General features: G+C 41.0%; 2 protein-coding genes across 2 annotated transcripts in view; both read left to right on the top strand.

Moving 5' to 3' along the window:
* Window positions 1-193: 193 nt before the first annotated feature.
* Window positions 194-21,883, top strand: part of LOC311040306 (uncharacterized protein) — a gene marked incomplete at its 5' end in the record, with an annotated part of 40,734 nt that continues 19,044 nt past the window's right edge. Inside the window, 15 exons of the mRNA XM_084050507.1 lie at window positions 194-365; window positions 1,365-1,436; window positions 1,577-1,686; window positions 1,808-2,138; window positions 3,814-4,113; window positions 4,192-4,347; window positions 5,562-5,633; window positions 5,728-5,837; window positions 5,959-6,226; window positions 7,980-8,182; window positions 16,752-16,853; window positions 17,478-17,598; window positions 18,376-18,582; window positions 18,669-18,749; window positions 20,125-20,468. Of these exons, the coding sequence (XP_083906633.1) occupies window positions 194-365; window positions 1,365-1,436; window positions 1,577-1,686; window positions 1,808-2,138; window positions 3,814-4,113; window positions 4,192-4,347; window positions 5,562-5,633; window positions 5,728-5,837; window positions 5,959-6,226; window positions 7,980-8,182; window positions 16,752-16,853; window positions 17,478-17,598; window positions 18,376-18,582; window positions 18,669-18,749; window positions 20,125-20,468 (2,649 nt within the window). The remainder of the gene's footprint in view (window positions 366-1,364; window positions 1,437-1,576; window positions 1,687-1,807; window positions 2,139-3,813; window positions 4,114-4,191; window positions 4,348-5,561; window positions 5,634-5,727; window positions 5,838-5,958; window positions 6,227-7,979; window positions 8,183-16,751; window positions 16,854-17,477; window positions 17,599-18,375; window positions 18,583-18,668; window positions 18,750-20,124; window positions 20,469-21,883) is intronic.
* LOC311040045 (uncharacterized protein) lies at window positions 8,831-12,662 on the top strand (the record flags this gene model as incomplete). The annotated part of the gene is made up of 5 exons (XM_084050117.1): window positions 8,831-8,858; window positions 9,313-9,521; window positions 9,881-10,004; window positions 10,463-10,822; window positions 11,158-12,662. 5 exons carry the CDS (start codon window positions 8,831-8,833, stop codon window positions 11,694-11,696), a joined length of 1,260 nt encoding a protein of 419 aa, XP_083906243.1. The 3' UTR covers window positions 11,697-12,662.

The raw sequence follows: 21,883 nt of genomic DNA, 5'->3' as shown, positions 1-21,883 counted from the left end.
TGCATTTTCAACATTAGCAGTTGTTTTTTTTCTCTTTTCTGCAGTGCAGCCTACATTGTAAAATCCTCATTGTTGATTTAACTGTAGAGCACCCTGATTGGCTGTTTAGCTTTTTTGGTCAGACAAATCAGAGCACGTGTAGCGTTGCTGACGGAACACAGCTGAATAAAGCACAACACGGAGTTGGTCTGCTATGGTTGTGTTGCTAGCAATGGCGTCGGCGTGGACTAAGGAGGCGGAGGAGAATTTCATTGAGCTGGTGAAGGAGAGGAGACCACTGTATGATATCACAGACCCGTTATATTCCAACCGAATTGAGAAGTCGAGGCTCTGGAAGGAGATAGAGGCAGAAGTTCCCCTCACAGGTAAGCTGTCTATGCCGAAACATTTGAAAATTGTGGGAGGCAAGGCAACAGTCTGGCCACGCGAGACTAGGCTTTGATTGATTGATGTACTTTATTTAGTAAGACATGAGGACCAGTGGTGGCTTATCCAACGGGCTTGAGGTGCTGAAGCACAACCTGGGGGGGGCACCAAACGGAGTGAAGAAAAAAGACAAAATGGTCCCGGGGGGCACCGCGCTACAACCCCCTCCCCCCCCCCCCATTTCACTATACAAGGACAACAAGGTCTACTAAACTGGAAGACTCATAAAGCACTAAGCTTGTTTAATATGAGATCACCATGCACACAAATCATGATGATTCGAGAAGTGACGGGTTATCACGATAAATAATAATATGCATACGAATTGACGGGTTGTATGAAAGCCCAACACTGCTGTGGATGGACAGAACTATCCATGTGTGCGTTTTGTACCGTTTTAAAAGGGAGTTCAACCAAAGAACAGTCTTTTTGTATAGGATTGGCCATCTAGTCAGTAAGAATACTTTGAAGATTCTTGCAGGGGCCCTCATACAGGGTTATTACGATTATGCATGCTCCTCATGGTATCTATCACACCACCACCAAGGCCTTAAAAACAAGGCTCCAAACATCCCAAAACAAACTAGTAAGGCTACTTCTACTTGGCCTCAATCACAAAATCCATCTAACCCCTGTCCCCTGCTCATTTTGCTAGGAGTGGATGGTTGAGGGTTGAGGACGGAGTATAGCAACTGAGGACAGGCATCTGAGAGGACGGAGTACAGGCGCAAGCTATCATGAGCTTTCTTATTTTATCCTAACATGTTTACAAATATAGGGTCATGAAAATCTTTTGAAAATGGCAGATCTACAAGCTCTCAATGTGTGGCATTGTGAGCTTGTACAGCTGCTATCCTCAAATGGCAGAAATGTATATAGGGCGGAATTGGTTATGTATGTTTTCTAATTATAATCAAATCACTTCTTTTTTCTTTCAGAAAAAGAATTTAAGAAGAAATGGGAGTCCCTGCGCACCCAGTATCTGCGTTACAAGAAGCTGGCTCCATCAGGTGAAGACTCAGACTTACCTAGACTTGTTTTACGTGATCACAATATTGTTAGCAATGTAATTTAGATGGCATGTGATTTAAACAGATGCTAAGTTCATTGTTTACCTGGTATCCTATAAATGCATTGTCAATTTAATTAGGGAGTGCTGCAGCCCACTTGACGGGAAGGCGGGTGTGGGTCTTAAACAGGCTTCAGTTCCTTGAGACCCACACTAGAAGGATGTCAAGTGTGTCCAACCTGAGCTCGCAGGTAACTGAGCTATAATTATTGATTAATTTATTTTATAGAACCTATGTGTGTAGGAGAGGGGTTTTAAATCCCCAACTATGTACTGCATATAATGTGTATGTTAAATGTATTTTTCTTATAGGAATCGATGCAGAATGCAGATGCAGGGAGTGACAATCGGTTTCTGACCAGCATGCCAAGGGTGGAAGCAGATGGCTTCACGGCTGCAGAGAGTGCAAACCGGTTTCCGACCAGCACGCCAAGAGTGGAAGCAGATGGCATCACGGCTGCAGAGAGTGTAAACCGGTTTCCGACCCGAGTAGACCAGACTTCTGATGCAGACAGTTTCGCAGCTGCAGAGAGTGACAACCGGTTCCTGACCAGCACGCCTCGAGCGAGGCCAGAGGTCCAGTATCAGAGGCGCAGTGTCCCCCTGGAGGACTCTACCCTCGCAGAAGTACCCACTGCCATAGGTGCTTTTGGAAATTCATTGCTAAAAATGTGTGTGGACCGTGTGTGTGTGTGTGTGTGTGTGTGTGTGTGTGTGTGTGTATATATATATATATATATATATATATATATATATATATATATATATATATATATATATATATATATATATATATATATATATATATATATATATATATATATTAGAGATGCACCGATACAGGTTTTTTCAATTCCGATCCGATCCGATATATCAATTAGGATATTTTTCGATATCCGATATATATGCCGATATCCGAGCAAAACTTTAAATACTAAAAAAATGCATTACCTTTCAATTAAAGACATTTATTACTGAATATTTTAAAGTACAATAACAGTAGAAAAAAACAAGCGTTTTGGTATTCAGTCTACACTACAGGCTTCCCATGCTGTGAGGGCCGACGAAAATAAGTTTGCTGGATCGTTTTATCTAATAGTAATTTGCTAAAACGTTTGGTTATGGTCTTACAATTGCGTGATTGTATTATATATATTTATAAACCAGAGCCTTTTTTTAAAAACTTTATTTTATTTTTTTTTAACTTTTTTTTATCGGAACGTGGATCGGTTATGTCATGTCCGATATCCGATACGTGAAATAAGTCATATCGGTAGCCGATACCGATACGGTATCGGTATCGGTGCAACTCTAATATATATAGAGCTAAACTGGGTTAGATAAATGTGCAATATATATATTTTACCCAGCCCAGGGCTCAAGTGTTTAAAAGCTTGCACGCTTGCAACTACTTTCGCCTGCGCACTTCACTGGGTATGGTCTAGTAAATAATAATAAATGAAAGCTCCTGGTAAGGACTGACATACAAAAAGACAACAGTAACTACAGTTGGATGGCAGTGGATTCTAGCCTGGTAAACCCCCCTCCCTCTGGAAATCTCATTTGCATTTGATATCAGGAAGGATGTCTGGGATCGCTCAGGGAGTAAAGCTGCCTATTCGAACCAATCAGCGGCTGCTAGGGGCGGGATCATCCAATCACCTGCCTAGTAGCTTGAAAAAAAGAAAAACCTCTCTGTCATCGATTCTGCTTACGGAGTCTCAGATGGAAGTAGGCTGTGAAACAAATGTGTGTCGCAAGCTTCTTCCATTTGACGGTGTCAGGTTAAGTGGATTCCCCATATATGAAAACCGCAAAATCGAACCAATATTCTACCTTGTTTAGTCAGAAATATATGTGTTTAATATAGCTCAGTATGGTGGCCGCCATCTTTAAATGGTCAATTTTGAGGCATTGGCAGCCATTCTTTAAATGGGCATACAGCAGATTTGGATTCAGCACCCCTTAATACCCCAAAAAAACATACACAAATCTAACAATCTACTTCTACAGTTTGCTGCATTGCTTTGGGAAATGGCAGTAATGTCAAATAGACTACTGTGTACTGTGAGCAGTGGTGGAAAGTAACTAAGTACATGTACTCAAGTACTGTACAATTGTGAGGTATTTTTTACAAATACCTCACAATTTCTCAAAATAATTTGCTCCCCTGCATTAACTACAGAATCCTAGGTGATACAAATAAACACGATTCTAGTCCCCCCAAATTTTTAGATTTAGAAGAAAGCTACAACAATGATCTGTACAGGAGGAAGTATTTTATCTATGAATAGCTCTTCAATGTTCCATCCTCCTAGGTTCCTGGGCTCAGAGTCGGGGTACCATTCCATCCACAGCATCTTCTCCTCAAAGCAAACCACAGCAGAACTGCTCCAACAGAAAGAGGTGCAGGAGGTCTGGGAAGAAGCTGTCACCACACAGGACTGAGGAGGACAAAGACAGACAGTCTGATCACAGCATTGAGGAAGAGGAGGGTGCTGAGGGGAAGCAGAGCGATGAAGAATGGGTTCCGGAGAACTGCAGTAAAAGGAAAAGGAATGAAACCACAGATTTTAAGAAAAGGCGACCAAACATCTCATCTTCTGTGAGGCGTTCAGGTAGGGTTCTTCACCGTTGTAGTTTAAAAAAAGTTTTTGAAACTACAGGGAGTTGATCTGCTATGGTTATGTGTCTAGCAATGGCGTCGGCGTGGACTAAGGAGACGGAGGAGAATTTCATTGAGCTGGTGAAGGAGAGGAAACCACTGTATGATATCACAGACCCGTTATATTCCAACCGAATTGTGAAGTCGAGGCTCTGGAAGGAGATAGAGGCAGAAGTTCACCTCACAGGTAAGCTGTCTATGCTGTTTTGTTATCCAGTGCTACTGTTGCTATACGACTAGGCTTTGATTGATTGATGTACTTTATTTAGTAAGACATGAGGACCAGTGGTGGCTTATCCAACGGGCTTGAGGTGCTGAAGCACAGGGCACCAACCTGGGGGGGCACCAAACGGAGTGAAGAAAAAAGAAAAACGGCAGAGTGATATTCGAACTGTGGTGCCACTATATATGTCTATGAATTGAATACCAAGGCCCTCATTGGAAACAAGTCCGCAAGGACTTTTATGAACGGACCTGTTAGACAAAGTATTTTAAATGTAAATGTGTTGTTTTACATTTTTGCCTAATAAAATATTCAATCAAAAAAAAAGTGCTACAACATTGAAACCCCCCCCGTTGACAAAATGGTCCCGGGGGGCACCGCGCTACACCCCCCCCATCCCCCCGTTGACAAAATTCACAATACAAGGACAACAAGGTCTACTAAACTGAAAGACTCATAAAGCACTAAGCTTGTTTAAAATGAGATCCCCATGCACACAAATCATGATGATTCGAGAAGTGACGGGTTATCACGATAAATAATAATATGCATACGAATTGACGGGTTGTATGAAAGCCCAACATACAAAACGCACACATGGATAGTTCTGATGGACAGAACTATCCATGTGTGCGTTTTGTACCGTAACCCTAACCCTAACCAAAGAACACGCTTTTTGTATAGGATTGGCCGTCTAGTCAGTAAGAATATTTTGAAGATTCTTGCAGGGGCCCTCATACAAGGTTATTACGATTATGCATGCTCCTCATGGTATCACAACACCACCAAGGCCTTAAAAACAAGGCTCCAAACATCCCAAAACAAACTAGTAAGGCTACTTCTTGGCCTCAATCAAAAACCCCATCTAACCCCTGTCCCCTGCTCATTTTGCTAGGATTGGATGGTTTAGGGTTGAGGACGGAGTACAGCAACTGAGTACAGGCAACTGAGAGGACGGAGTACAGGCGCAAGCTATCATGAGCTTTCTTATTTTATCCTAACATGTTTACAAATATAGGGTCATGAAAACCTTTTGAAAATGGCAGATCTACACGCTCTCAATGTGTGGCATTGTGAGCTTGTAGAGCTGCTATCCTCAAATGGCAGAATTGTATATAGGGCGGAATTGGTTATGTATGTTTTCTAATTATAATCAAATCATTTCTTTTTTCTTTCAGAAAAAGAATTTAAGATGAAATGGGAGTCCCTGCGCACCCAGTATTTGCGTTACAAGAAGCTGGCTCCATCAGGTGAAGACTCTATTTAGATTGGCATGTGATTTAAACAGATGGCTAAGTTCATCGTTTACCTGGTATCCTATAAATGCATTGTCAATTTAATTAGGGAGTGCTGCAGCCCACTTGACGGGGAGGCAGGTGTGGGTCTTAAACAGGCTTCAGTTCCTTGAGGCCCACACTAGAAGGATGTCAAGTGTGTCCAACCTGAGCTCGCAGGTAACTGAGCTATAATTATTGATGAATTTGTTTTATAGAACCCATGTGTGTAGGAGAGGGGTTTTAAATCCCCAACAATGTACTGCATATAATGTGTATGTTAAATGTATTTTTCTTATAGGAATCGATGCAGAATGCAGATGCAGGGAGTGACAATCGGTTTCTGACCAGCATGCCAAAGGTGGAAGCAGATAGCTTCACGGCTGCAGAGAGTGCAAACCGGTTTCCGACCCGAGTAGACCAGACTTCTGATGCAGACAGTTTCGCAGCTGCAGAGAGCGACAGCCGGTTCCTGACCAGCACGCCTCGAGCGAGGCCAGAGGCCCAGTATCAGAGGCCCAGTGTCCCCCTGGAGGACTCTACCCTCGCAGAAGTACCCACTGCCATAGGTGCTTTTGGAAATGCATTGCTAAAAGTGTGTGTGTGTGTGTGTGTGTGTGTGTGTGTGTGTGTGTGTGTGTGTGTGTGTGTGTGTGTGTGTGTGTGTGTGTGTGTGTGTGTGTATGTATGTATATATATATATGACACACACACACACACACACACACACACACACACACACACACACACACACACATATACATATGTGCGTGTTATATATGTATATATAGACACACATACTGTATATAGCTAAACTGGGTTAGATAAATGTGCAATATATATATTTTACCCAACCCAGGGCTCAAGTGTTTAAAAGCTTGCACTCTTGCAACTGCTTTCGCCTGTGCACTTCACCGGGTACGGTCTAGTAAATAATAATAAATGAAAGCTCCTGGTAAGGACTGACATACAAAAAGACAACAGTAACTACAGTTGGTAAAAAATAAGAAAAGGAGTTGGTTGCTTACCTGTTGCCAAGAAGTGCAGGGTGATCAGTCACGGTAATATGTATTTTTCAAACACATTGGTGAAGACATTTCTTAAGGAATTTGTCCCACGTTTTTTGTAATGACCCATATAATGACAATTGTCACAATAAATATGAATTTTAAGCCATTTCCTCACATTTGATCTCAAATCAGAATGTGGCAGTGGATTCCACATATATGAAAACTGTTAAAAGCAAAATCGAACCAAGTTTTTACCTTGTTTAGTCAGAAATATATGTTTTTAATATAGTTCAGTATGGTGGCCGCCATCTTTAAATGGTCAATTTTGAGGCATTAGCAGCCATTTTCTAAATGGGCCTACAGCAAACATGTATGATATAAATATACATGATTTGCCTTTAAATCAGCACATTTCTGAAATTCTGCCTAGACTGAAAGGGCTAAAAAGTGTTTTTGGTAGGGTCATATTTAGGCCATTTTCAAAACTTTCCCTTAATACAATTCCTTGCAAGTTCTTTTCATTCAGGAAATATTAAGGATACAAAATTTGGTTTTGTTGCAATTAGTGGGAGGTTGACCCCCATGTTTGCATAAAATGCCTGGACTATAACTAGCTGCAGTTACTTTAGTTCCACCAACAAGTTGTACTGTAAATACTAATGTAAAAAGTGTGATTTGAATGAAGTATATGGACCAACAAAGGTCTAATGATGCTGCTGGTAAGAAACTGCAGCAATTCATATCAACAGTGATTTTAATCACAGTTAAATCACTAATATCTGTCAGGAGCAGCTTATTAGGCTATTAATATTATTATTATATTAGCCTATTATATTAGGCTATTAATGTTATTATATTAGGTTATAGTGAAGGCACTAGAGTTGCAAGTTGCAACTGCTGTATATTATTAATTTCCCATTAACCATTTAAGCCTTATACTTAACAGTGTTGTGAGAAAATAGCTGATCTACAAGCTCACCTCAACCTTGTAACTTTGCGTTTGAGCTTTTAGATCTGGTACAGCCGTAAACTAACAAATAAACATGAATTTACACAACTGATGATAGTCTATGAAGCTATCTATGGAAAAAGTTCAATCTACATCACAGTTTTACACAATATAGGTTTCCTTGCTTCATCACTCTCTCAGCTAAGGTGTCCTTGGCCTGAAAAACGTTGAAGACCCCTGCCTGCACTGTAGAATATTTACATTTACAATTACTTCATCTAATTTGGACCAACAATATTTGCAATAATCATGTTGTGTGTTCCACATTGTCCCTGACAACCTTTCCTTCATTCTCACGTACAGGAGGCCAACTGACCTGCTCCACCTTGTCTCTTATGGTTCCACCCTTGCGTCTGATGTCAGCGTTTGCCTGGCAGGTGGTTCAGCATTGTAACGTGATGCATTATGGGAAGGTGGAGGAGCTGGTGCAGTTGGTGACAGAGGTGGTTCCCCACCTGCTGAGTCACAGAGAGAAGGTTGACCTTCTGCTCGGACTGAGCGCAAGGGTGAGATGGACTTTTGTTTAAAAATTATTTAGTAGATGTTGAAGTCTTCATATTACTGTCGACCATACTCACACTCACACTGTGGCCATTTTCCCCTTACGTAATTAGCCAACACCCAGTGGTCCTTGTCACGAAGACTTACAGACACTGGTGTGGGAATTCATCTCCAGATTGGATAAACTGCTGCCTTTACCAGACATCAAACAGGTACCATATTGAATAATATACTGTGACTTGACTTATTTATTTAGCTGACTTTGTGGTTCAGGGTGAATTATACAAGGTCAGTGTCTTGTTCATGGACACTTTGGGAAGAAAACTGCAGCAGTTATGGGACACAGAGTTGTGAGCTAGTGTATAGAACACAATTTGATGTATTACTTTTATTTGTAAATACAAATGGGTTCCTCTTGTTCCTTTCAGACAGCAGAGTTGCTCAGTGCTTCACCCTCTCTTCTGAAAGAATGTGGACAACTGGAGTTTAAACCGGACCAACTAAAGACCCTGTTACATCACCACACACAGCAGGGAAATGCCAGAAAATGTATGTTATAAAATCATACTGTGTATATAGTGCATGATGCTAAACATAGAAACAAATTACACTCAGTAGTTGAGCCATGTGACACATTCAAAACGATTGTAATCATGCTGTCTCTGTGTATACTGAATGCATGTGAGTCAATTTGTCTGCACATTTGTCAACCAAAAGTGGTGTTGGAAACCACATGTTGGCCTACTGAGATTGGTGTAAAAGGTGATATTTCACGGTTTTATAAATTGAGCCGCGAAGCAATGGAAAACTATTTTAATGAGACTGTCTGTTGATCCTCAGTGACTCAATACACTGCAATTTGGTTGTCAGAGGTCATGGTCAAGTACTAATTAATACTGTACATACATAGATCAGAACGTTTCATTGTAGAAGGATGAGACTTGTTGCATTTCAATGATTTTCTCAAAAGAATTTGCTCCCCTGCATTAACTATCCTAGGTGATTCAAATAAACACAATTCTAGTCCCCCCAAATGAAAGGCCAAGAGCCACGTGGCTCAACTATGACCTTTTTAGGTTATATTATATATACTTTTCTCATGTGAGTTTTATAATCCTATATGTTAACCTCCTAGGTTCCTGGGCTCAGAGTCAGGGTACCATTCCATCCGCAGCATCTTCTCCTCAAAGCAAACCACAGCAGAAATGCTCCAACAGAAAGAGGTGCAGGAGGTCTGGGAAGAAGCTGTCACCACACAGGACTGAGGAGGACAAAGACAGACAGTCTGATCACAGCATTAAGGAAGAGGAGGGTGCTGAGGGGAAGCAGAGCGATGAAGAATGGGTTCTGGAGAACTGCAGGAAAAGGAATGAAACCACAGATTTGAAGAAAGGGCGTTCAGGTAGGGTTCTTCACCATTGTTGTTTAAAAAGTTTTGTCATGTGTGACAATGCTGTTATGCTGTGTGATAGTATTATAAGGCAACAGTTTTCAATTTATTTCTTTTGTATCTTATGTCTGCGGTCCTTCTACTCAAGGAAGGTGAGCCTGCATTTATGACCCAACCAGAACCATCATCGCATTACCAAGTTACTGCCTGTTCTAGTTCAACCCAAATCCTAATAACCCCACTACATTAATCCAGCCCCTTCTGCTTCTAACTGTATTAGTCCACTGTAAAACTCTGTTGAGTTTTAAAGTAGACTCTTCCTTTAAATGCATTTGCAACATCCCCTTTAGATGTTTCTGTGGAGACAGATGCTGAGTCCAAGCCTGTGGAATCATCCCAGCCTGCCAGCCCTTCCTGTCTACAGTTTGACAAATCAGGTAATAACGTACAGCCCTTTTTGTTCTCCAATCAAGAATACGGCTTTGCTGAACATTCCAACATTTGTGCATACTGTTTTTGCTCATTGTTCTATGAAATTATCTAGTTATCCTCAGTTAGCCACTTTCATATGACATACAATGCATCGTCATGTTAGGCGTTATGAGCTTGTAGATTGTCTATTTTTGACATAGAAAAAATAAAATAGTTTTGAGCTTTTTCTCCTATAGTTCCCCAAATAGTGATGCTAGGTTGAAAGTGGTTAACAGGGGAGCACGGTTGGAACGAAACCAAGTTAAATGTTGTTACTTCAGTATCAACATTTGCCAATAGTTTGTCTCTGCTGCTACCTGGTGTTCACCTACTGTACTAACTAGCACATTAAAGTTTGAGATCAAGGATTTCAAGTTACTTAATGGGGACAGTTGGCCTCATAAGAAATCATTTGTCTACCCAGATGCACCTCAAGTCTCGTCATCATGGACCGAAAAGGAAACCATTGCCCTTCTTGACCTGTGGGGTGATGAGAGCATTCAGGTGCAGCTCAACAACACTCTGAAAAATACACACATTTACTCCCTGCTTAGCGGCCAACTGGCCGACCTGGGTTTCCACAAAAGCCCCAGCCAGTGGCGCTTTAAGGTCAATAATCTGACACACAAATACAGGAGGGAGAAAGCGAAGGGGGACTCCAAACACAGAGGAAGTACATGGTTTGGTCTCGTGGATGCTGTGCTGGGACGGCAAGAGGTGGATTTGGATGGAACACCTCCTGAGATGTCACAAGATGGCTTCCCTGAGAAAGTGGACATTCCAGGTGCAATAAGTAGTTACATAACGTGACTTTTGTATGTGTGATATTTTCTGCTTTTTGGATATAGGATCATTCCATTTCTATATGATCTGCATTTCTGTAGTGCCTAAATGAATAGCTTCACAAGGTGCATTGCACTCACCCATTCACACACCGATGATGGAGGTGATGCAGTTTGTATCTCTATTTCTTTCCATAAATTGCCATCTGGTTGTGTTTGTAGTCGCTCAGAGAGGGATTATAGAGGTGTATACCTCATAAAATCCTGCTGCAGCCTTAACCCTTGGTTAACTACAGCACAGTTCTTTTTCCTTACTTTTTCATATAATGTCTTTCAGGAGTTGGTCACCTCAAACTACAGGGGCTGCACACATGCACGCACTGCAGTCGTGGGTTTCGCCGCTTGGGCACACTGCGGATGCACGTGCGCACGCACACAGATGAACCGTGTCACATTTGCCACATCTGTGGGAAGACGTCGATCCAGCACCTGGCGAGACACATGCTCATGCACAAGGGGGAAAAGAACTACTTGTGCACAGAGTGCGGCAAGAAATTTCTATCGTCTGGAGAGCTGAGGCTGCACACGAGAACCCACACTGGTGAAAGGCCGTACCCATGCAAGCTGTGTGGGAAGGGGTTCAGTGCCAAAAGCGCACTTACTGTTCACGTGAGGACTCACACCGGGGAAAAACCCTACAGTTGCACTCTCTGCTCCAAAGCCTTTAACACTATAAGTAAGCTGAAAAGACACATGTTCATTCACTACGACAAAAAACCTTATGAGTGTTTTAAATGTGGCAAGGGGTTCACGCAATCATTCAATATGAAATTGCACATTCGCACATGCAAATGTATAAAGGAGATGGGAAGATAATAGTATAGTTAGCATGTTCGGTGTGGCTGTGCACTGCCTACGCTGAGTTGGTGGTGCCCGCGATCAAACCCAGAACCTTTTGGTCCAGTCAAGTGCTCTACCGATTCAGCTACCCAGACTTGTAATACAACTGCTAATCCTACTATAATCCTACTATCCTACTATAATTCTAGTAACCTCTGTAGTGGTGCGTGAGTGAAGCTACCCGGTTCTCCTCACTGGCTGGACCAATTGCTCTGATTTTGCACACAGCCATTGACCATTACCATCTGAACTTAACTGTGAAGCCCGTTTTTCAATTTCATCAAATCTCAGCTTCTTATTAGCGTTTATGTGTCAAACAATGTCGCCTCCTGGGTTGCCAGATCATGTGCGCATATCCCCCCACGGATGCGTCGACCGGGTATGGTCTAGTAACAATAATTAAAGCTGCATGCAGCGATGACTGGACCGTAGCGTCTTTGTTCACGTCTTTGTCCACAGAATGTGTTGTGTACGTTAAGTGCCTACACAGATGATTCTCTCTCCAAGGCTATACTATACATCATCATCATCATTTCCAACTACAGATTTGCTCTGTATTCCATGCTTGTATTACAGTTAAAGATCCTTTTATTAAATACAAGCAGAATGAACATCATTGGTAGGCAGCTCAGGTTTCTTAACAGTCCACAGCTCACCTCTTGATGTGCAGATCAAGTAGAAGGAAAGGATGCCATCTTTTAATGAACATTATTGAGGGCCAATTATATGAATATAATGTTGATGTTATTCTTCTTGTTAGAGAATCTTTCTCATTTCTTTTATTTGTCTGCCCCCACCCCTCCTCTTCAGTTGGCAACTTCCTTTTTAATTATAGTGCTAATACGGTATATAATGGAATGGAAACAAAATAAAGTTATTTCAATGATGGATGGGGACTAAAACTAAGACAAAAAGTGAGTGGATGTACACCAAACAAGAGGAGACATGGTATGAACAAAATTACAATGTAGAGAGAATAATCGCACATCCACTGTTACTTATTTCAGGTGCGTTGGATAGTAGATAGTCTGAATCAAACAATGTATACACACTGTATCTTGCTGTGGCAACTCACTTTTTAATGACAAACGTTTCGGTCCAAGCCGAAACATTTGTCATTAAAAAAAGTGAGTTGCCACAGCAAGATACAGTGTGACTGTGTGGGACTTCTTGTTTGATTCAGATGAACAAAACTACAAACACAAGGGAGAAAAACAAAACATTTGATTTCTCTTCTTTTGTTAGTAGCACCTGTTTATTGATCCATGTTTATTTTGTATTTCATGTTTTTCTTGTCTGTTCAGAAACAAATGCTGACAATAAATAAAGCGTGTATATATGTTTAGATAAATTCCATTTGCAATAAAACTGTACTAGATATCTACATATGATATGACTGGTTATTGTTTCATAGCATCCTTAAAAATGCTGTACCGGTATATGTGACAGGAATGTATAAATAAGAATGGGCTTCTCTTTTCCCATTACACCTACAATTTACGCCAAAACTAAAGCTATGATTACGGGACTATATTTCAGTATTTCTTCAGGAATTACATTCTGACTTTTTGGTGAAGTAGGGCAGACATGCCATAAGATTGAACATTACCAAGTTAGGGGCGGGTCCCTAGAACTAGGCTGTGATAATGCATACATTTCTTGCAGTGGGGGAAAAAAGTACTCACATTTTGCACTTAGGTAAAAGTATCAATACTGCAATGTAGAAACAATCTGTTACAAGTAAAAGTCTGGTAATCTAAATTTACTTGAATAAAAGTACAAAGGTATTGGCATCAAAATGTACTTAAAGTATTAAGTACTCATAATGCAGAATGTCCCATTCACAAGTTCAATATGTATATAAATCCTTTGAAAATAGCAGACCTTCAAGCTCACAACGCGCATGTTATTAGGCAAAAAAGAATGTAAAACATCACAGTTACATACTTTTGTCTAAAGTATGTACTGTAAGTATTGTACTTAAGTACAATACTTGAGTAAATGTATTAGTTATTTCCACCACTGCAATATATATAATATATCACAGTTATTCTAGGGGGCTTTTTTGTCATCTGACCTTTCTCTTTATTTAGCGCTATTTCAGATATAGGAATAGGTCTCAATATTGTAATAATATAATGAATAATAATTGTAATAATAATAATAATACTTTTGTCTGTGTCCGCAAGTGATTGACCCGGAAGTGTTTTCAAGGCAAATTAAAATTCAGTCCGGGTTGCCATGTCGGCTTATTATAAGCGACTTGGGCTTAGTTTTCTGTAAAGTTGCTTGTAAATATTAACACCGGTACCGGGGTTGCGGTTTTTGGGCCTTAATTGTTTCTAAATTGTACCTCCTCATAAAAGCTTGTTTCCTACATTTTTTATTCTTATTTAAACCAGTGGTTCTCAAATATTTTCATAAATGGTTTGTGCCACACAGGAGAGCATTTGTGTACCTTGTTTAAAAAAATATATATATATTCCACATTTTATTGCAATAGTTTTTTTTAAATCAGCAGATCTACAACTATGCGTTGCGTTGTGAGCTTGTAGATCTGCTTTTTTAAAATAGCCAATGCTCATGTGCCGACTTCGCTTCTTTGCCGACTTCGCTTCTTTTTGTGCTTGTTTTCCTAGACCTGGTTGCTCATTTCTCTCACAAAATATGGCAACACGGAAATCAGTTCAGCTGGAGATGTAAACATTGACAATGAATGTTTGAGTTCTGATTCCTCCACGTGTCAAACTACTAAATATTACCTTTTATCAAAGATATACACAATATGTTGATAAAATATTATGTGTGTAGTGACTTTAAACCCAGTCACCAGGACAATGTTCAGTGTGACAGACATTAGCATCAGGCTAACTAGCTGCAGTTACTTTAATTCCACCAACAACTACACGTTGTACTGTAAATACTAATGTAAAAAGTGTCATTTGAACGAGGAATATGGATCAACAAAGGTCTAATGATGCTGCTGGTAAGAAACTGCATCAATTAATATCAACAGTGATTTTAATAATAAGCTAAAGATAATGGATATCTGTCAAGAGCAGCTTATTAGGCTATTATTATTATTATTATTTGTATTATTTTATTAGGCTATTATTATTATTTGTATTATTATTATATTAGGCTATAGTGAAGGCACTAGGGTTGCAAGTTGCAACTGCTGTATAGTATTAATTTCCCATTAAGCATTTAAGCCTTATACTTAACAGTGTTGTGAGAAAATAGCTGATCTACAAGCTCACCTCAACCTTGTCAATATGTTTTCAACCTTTTTGTGTGATGTCAGTTTTTGTTTTCTAAAATGAATTTACTGTTGAGCCTTCTGCAAGTATTGGCTCAATGGCTTCCTCAACAATCTACGTCTACAGTATGCTGCATTGCTTTGGAAGATGGCAGTAATGTCATAGATTACTGTATACAGTGAGCAGTGGTGGAAAGTAACTAAGTACATGTACTCAAATACTGTAATTAAGTACAATTGTGAGGTCTTTTTTACTTAACTGGAGTATTTCCAATTTTCAGTACTTTTACTTCTACTCCATTACATCTCAGAGGCAAATATAGCACTTTTTCACCACTACAATTATTGGACAACTTTAGTTACTTTGCGGATTTAAAATATGATTACAAAACATACATGAACCACTTCAGCCCTATATAGACTTTGGCTATTTGAAAATAGCTGATCTACATACATTTTGAAAACATGAAATGGAAGATTTCTGCATAATGACTACTTTTACTTTTGGTACTTTATGTACATTTCGATGCCAATACTTTTGTACCTTTACTCAAGTAAATTCTGAATACCAGACTTGTACTTGTAACAGAGTATTTCTGCGTTGCAGTATTGATACGTTTACTCAGAGGCAAATATAATTTACTAAGTAAACAATGTGAATACATTTTCCACCACTGACTGTGAGTCATCGTTAATGACTAAACATGCCAGACCACCACCAGTATGGTCAGTTAATCCACCAGAGCATGGGTCTTCGATTGGGGGTCCGGACCGGGACCCCTAAGGGGTTCTCAGAGAGTGTGTGTGTGTGTGTGTGTGTGTGTGTGTGTGTGTGTGTGTGTGTGTGTGTGTGTGTGTATGTATGTATATGTATATGTATATATATATTTACATTAACAACTTGAACTCTAGCATCCCTATTCCTGTGGTAACATTTGCTTGTAGAACGTCTATTTTGGGTGAAGAGGTTTGGTGTACGCAATAGGGAACAAAATAGCAGACCATGTACAGAGCCAAAGGTCTACTGTACATGGTCTACTAAGTAAGTCTTAATTAAGGCAAAATGGTTAATGTCTGAAAATTAGCATGAATCCAACATATTAATACAAAAGATGTGTAGCATGAATCCAACATATTAATACAAAAGATGTGTAAACAAACAAATAAACATGAATTTACACAAAACTGATGATAGTCTATGAATCTATGAAAAAGTTGAATCTACATCACAATTTTACACAATATAGGTGAAGTGGTTATTCCCTCCTTAATCTTTCAGCTAAGGGGTCCTAGGCCTGAAAAACGTTGAAGACCCCTGCCTGCACTATAGCATTATTTACAATTACACTCCATCTAATTTGGACCAACAATATTTGTAATAATCATGTTGTGTGTTCCACGCTGTCCCTGACAACCTTTCCTTCATTCCCACTTACAGGAGGCCAACTGACCTGCTCAACCTTGTCTCTTATGGTTCCAACCTTGCGTCTGATGTCAGCGTTTGCCTGGCAGGTGGTTCAGCATTGTAACGTGATGCATTATGGGAAGGTGGAGGAGCTGGTGCAGTTGGTGACAGAGGTGGTTCCCCACCTGCTGAGTCACAGAGAGAAGGTTGACCTTCTGCTCGGACTGAGTCTGAGAGCAAGGGTGAGATGGGCTTTTGTTTAAAAATGATTTAGTAGATGTTGAAGTCTTCATATTCCTGTCGACCATACTCACACTTAAGGTTAACTCACACTCACACTGTGGCCATTTTCCCCGTACGTCATTAGCCAACACCCAGTGGTCCTTGTTACGAAGCAGACTTACAGACACTGGTGTGGGAATTCATCTCCAGATTGGATAAACTGCTGCCTTTACCAGACATCAAACAGGTACCATATTGAAAAATATACTGTAGACTGTATACTTGACTTACAGTGTAATACCAGCCTTTTGGTTCATGTTATTTGAACCTACAGTAGGTGTTGCAGCCAATTTGATGTGGTTTAGTATTTGTATGTGAAGGTGCTGAGATACTACTGAATTGACCTGGGCATAGGCGGGGACTCAGCCAATTGCGGGGTACAGCCTATTTGGGGTGTCACAGGTGCACAGCATTAGGGATTGGGAATCACAGAGGGAAGCCATACAGTTTTTCAACCGTGTGTGTTTTCGTTTGTTTTCAGTAGTTATCAGTTAAACACCCGGCTTTTGTTTTGCTGTCATCGTCCTGCAATCCAAATAAACATTTTAAATGCACTCAAGAGACCTCACACCACGCGCCTGGAAAAGATTCACACCATATCCCTCACTGGCAATTATTTGTTTTTAGGTTGCCTTTAGAGTAGGGTATATGGGTGGGTATTGTCAGAATGAGTGTGTTGTTCATGGACACTTTGGGAATAGACACTGCAGCAGTTATGGGACACAGAGTTGTGAGCTAGTGTATAAAATGCAATTTGATGTATTACCACTTTTATTTGTAAATAGAAATGGGTTCCCCTTGTTCATTTCAGACAGCAGAGTTGCTCAGTGCTGCCCCCTCTCTTCTGGAAGAATGTGGACAACTGGAGTTTGAACCAGCCCAACTAAAGACGCTGTTAGACCATCACACACAACAAGATAATGTCATAGAATGTATGTTGTAAAATCATACTGGATTATACTGTAATGCATAGGGTTGGGTAACGTTTGGGTTTTATCCGATACAGATGCTAAACCAGTACTTTTAAATGGGGCCTGTGACTAAACAGTGATGAACTTATAAATGATAAAAGGCACAACATGATTGTATAAATGCAAGACTTGCAATCAACGTTACTTTACAATGACGACTGAATATCCCCACTGTAGTAGTAGTAGTACTGGTAGGAATTTATAGGTAGGAACCTTTGGTATGATGCACAAAATGTATCTATAATTTCACAACACGTCACGTGGGCTTGTAGATCGGCTACTTTCGGTGCCCGACACCATAGCACGCCGGAGTATTAGACGTTGCATCGCTCGGCTTTCAGGTTTAATCCCTTGTGTCGCTAGAAGCTTTATTCAATTTGACGTGTTCCCCCAGGTACTGTACACGTTGCACTTCACAGTGTTGTTCGAGTGACCATGGGTCAGTTTGGGTCAACAGGGCGTCCGGGAACCCTATGGTCCTTAGAGTTGCCACAGGGAGGCCACCAATTCTGGGGCAAACATTTGCCGAAATTAGATGATCTACAAGCTCACAACGCATCACACTTTGACGCGTTTGTGAGCTTGTAGATGTGCAATTCTTTTCCGCCGAAAATAGCAGCTCTACAAGCTCACAACGCTAAGGGGGGTAGATTTTGAGAAAAACAACAAGAACAATGATGTGTGCACAGGAGGAAGTATTTTATTTATGAATAACTCTTTAATGTTCCATCCTCCTAGGTGCCTGGGCTCAGAGTCAGGGTACCATTCCATCCACAGCATCATCTCCTCAAAGCAAACAGCAGAACTGCTCCAACAGAAAGAGGTTCAGGAGGTCTGGGAGGAAGCTGTCACCACACAGGACTGAGGAGGACAAAGACAGACAGTCTGATCACAGCATTGAGGAAGAGGAGCAAAGTGATGAAGAATGGCTTCCGGAAAACTGCGGTATGCTGTCATGGCTGATATACAGTATGCCAGTATTATAATTTATAAGGCAATTGTTTTCTGGTTATTATTTATTGTCTGTTTAGGTCCTATTCAAGTTGAGCCTGACCCAGCTGCATTGATGACCCAAGCAGAACCATCATCACATTCCCAAGTTGCTACTGCTGGTGAGGGACAATTGCGCATACCTTTACAAATTACACGTGTATTTATTCACATACTCGCCACCATTGCCCTATGCTTCTTGCAGGAATTCACTACTGCCACTCTACAGTTTCCTCAGGTATTGCTCCGTACATACGTATTTATAAGCTCTGGGGCTTCGTTTAGCCAACGCATAGAAATGTATGCAGAGTGGGTACGAAGACACCCAGTCTGTAGCCGTTTCTGTACTTTACATCAGGTAGAAATGGTCCTTCCCACATGTTTCTGTGTTACCCTACTGGTTCACCTGCCAGTGAGGAGTCCCCACCATGAGGATGTAGCGCCTCTGTCCTACTCCTCCCGTTCATCATTCCGAACCCCTGGATTCGAACCCCTAGACTCCGTGGTGGTGGACAGGTGCTTTACCCCTGCACCTAAGAGCCCAAATGGGTCTTTTAGGCCCATTTATAAAGTATGAATACGGATACAAATGGGGCCTTTCTGTCCGTACTCGGTGTACATTTCTATTCATCGGCTGTTCACAAAGCCCCAGAGCTTTGGAATACGTACTGTATGTAGAAATAGCAGAGGAAAGTGTAGGAGGTTGTATTGATCCATTGAAACAAGAACAGAACACAGCAAAGGACAGGCAATTCAATTCAATTCAATTCAAAGGGCTTTATTGGCATGAGAAAACATACGTTTACATTGCCAAAGCAGAAAGCACAATACAACAATACAGCAATACAATCAAAACACAAAATATGTACATTTGAAAGTCAGAATCTTCAATAGATCAATTTCTATGTACCAAGATCACTGGGTGCAGGTATAGTTTAGGAATATACACAATGATCTGTCTTTAGGGTGGTTGTGTTCCGTTTGATATCCTTCTCCTATCACAGCAACTCACGAATCTTGCTGCTGTGTTTGCACATTGTTGTACTTCGCCCAGCAGATATGGGAGTTTTTTGTCATTGGTCATGTTTTCAAAATCTCTGTGTGTGGTTGTAATCTGTGGGAAGTATGTGTCTGATGTCTTGGTACAATGGACAGACGGTTAGGAAGTGTAGCTCGGTTTCCACTTAATTTTGTGTGCAGTGGGTGCATAGTCTGTCTTCTCTCGGGATACAGGTCTGCCTGTGACGACCTTTCTCGATCGCAAGACTGTGCTCACTGAGTCTGTACCTAGTTAAGATTTTTCTTTGTTTTGGGTCAGTCACGGTGCTCAGGTATTCTGCCACTGCATATTCTCTGTTTAGGGCCAGATAGCATTCTAGTTTACCCTGCTTTTGTGTTGCTTCTTTCCAGGCACTATATAGCTCAGTGGGCAGGCTGCGCGATCAGATGAACATGAGAGACAATTTAAACAAAACGTTTAACTTTTATCATTCGCAGTGTCCAAGAACAACATGGCAAGACGTTTTGAAGATACGCTTTGTGAGTTGGTCAGGAACTATGCACATCTGTATGATGCTACATCGCCACTGCGCAACAAAACAGACGTTTGCCAGAGCAGCTGGGACGAGATCGGCAACACTTTAAAATTAAGTGCAAAAGAGTGTAAGAATAAATGGAAGGCTATACGCGATCGTTTCGTGAAAGCCCATAACAAAGTTCTGGAGAAGCAGAGTGGAGCCGATTCCACGCGTGTTCTGGCAATCATCCAACACCTGGCGTGGTTGAAACCATACGTTTCTCACCGATCTACTGTGACAAACGTTCCAAATGATGATGACAGGGTAAGTGTCATATCTTACATCTTATCTTACATTACTAGAATTGGAGAGCCCTGTTTGTGTTAAGGTTCCCTCAAAACACCAGTTGCTCATTTGCCTCCAAACTTGGCACAAATATCGGTCATAGGTATGCCTTTGTACAGGCTATTACAATTTACACACAAAAAACTGTCAATTATGATCCAGATTATTGCCACTAGGGGGACACCCTGCTGCATGCATGCACCATCTACAGAGAGCTGCAGAGAGCACATGCCCTCATTCACATCAGCAGGGCTGTAGCGGAAAGTGAGCCGCTGCCGGTTCCTCTGGTTCACATCAGCAAGGACCTGAGCTGGTCACATGTGTTCTTAACCCTATAAGACCTGAGGCCGATTCTACAAATGCCTTCTAAATCAGTAGTTCTCATACTTTCATGATTTTTTACATTTTTGGGGGGGTGTAACCGCCCCCTATAAGTGAGGTTTGGACACTGACCAATCCTGCACCGTGATTGGCCAATAGTCTACGACGCAGTCTACAACGCTAACCCTTCCACAGTCAAGGCAAATCTATACTTTTGCAAAGTCAGCCAATCATATTACAGCTAGTGTCATCACCACTAGCTGTAATGTGATTGGCTGACTTTGCAAATTCAGGACTGTGATTGGCTAGCGAAACACATGACACATGTGCAGCCCTATGAATAGCAGTATGGACTTAAAAAAAACACTTTTATGGGTTTTTTTGGGGCGGTGTAACCGCCCCCTATAAGTGAGTTTTGGACACTGACCAATCCTGCACCGTGATTGGCCAATAGTCTACAACGCAGTCTACAACCCTAACCCTTCCACAGTCAATGCAAATCTATACTTTTGCAAAGTCAGCCAATCACATTACAGCTAGTGTCATCACCACTAGCTGTAATGTGATTGGCTGACTTTGCAAATTCAGGACTGTGATTGGCTAGCGAAACACATGACACATGTGCAGCCCTATGAATAGCAGTATTGACTTAAAATCCTTTTTTTTAAAGTGAGTCATGTTGTGATGACCACACACCGCCCACTTCACACTGGGTGTGATTTTTAAGTGAATTACTTCCATCACTGTGATGACCACTGTGACCACACCGCCCACTTCACACTGGGTGTGATTTTTAAATAGCAGATGTACAAGCTCGCAGTGTAGCACAAAGGGACGCGCTGTGAGCTTGTATATCTGCTATTTTTGAATAGCCAACGCAAAAAATCTAAGGTGGCGAGACAATAGCTAACTGCTTGCTATGTAAAATGGGGGGGTATGGGCGCTTTCAGGTTGGAACCTCCTAGTAGTGAACCTACCTTCCTCTTCTGTATAATATGTCATTCAGAATGTAAAATGTTGTTATTATTATTAGCTTTAACCCCTGTTGTGTTTGATTCGATATTTCAGCTTGT

Source organism: Gymnoscopelus microlampas (assembly GCF_963454915.1).
Source record: "Gymnoscopelus microlampas genome assembly, chromosome: 23".
In the NCBI taxonomy this organism is placed as follows: domain Eukaryota; kingdom Metazoa; phylum Chordata; class Actinopteri; order Myctophiformes; family Myctophidae; genus Gymnoscopelus; species Gymnoscopelus microlampas.
This window is presented reverse-complemented; position numbering and strand designations above follow the sequence as displayed.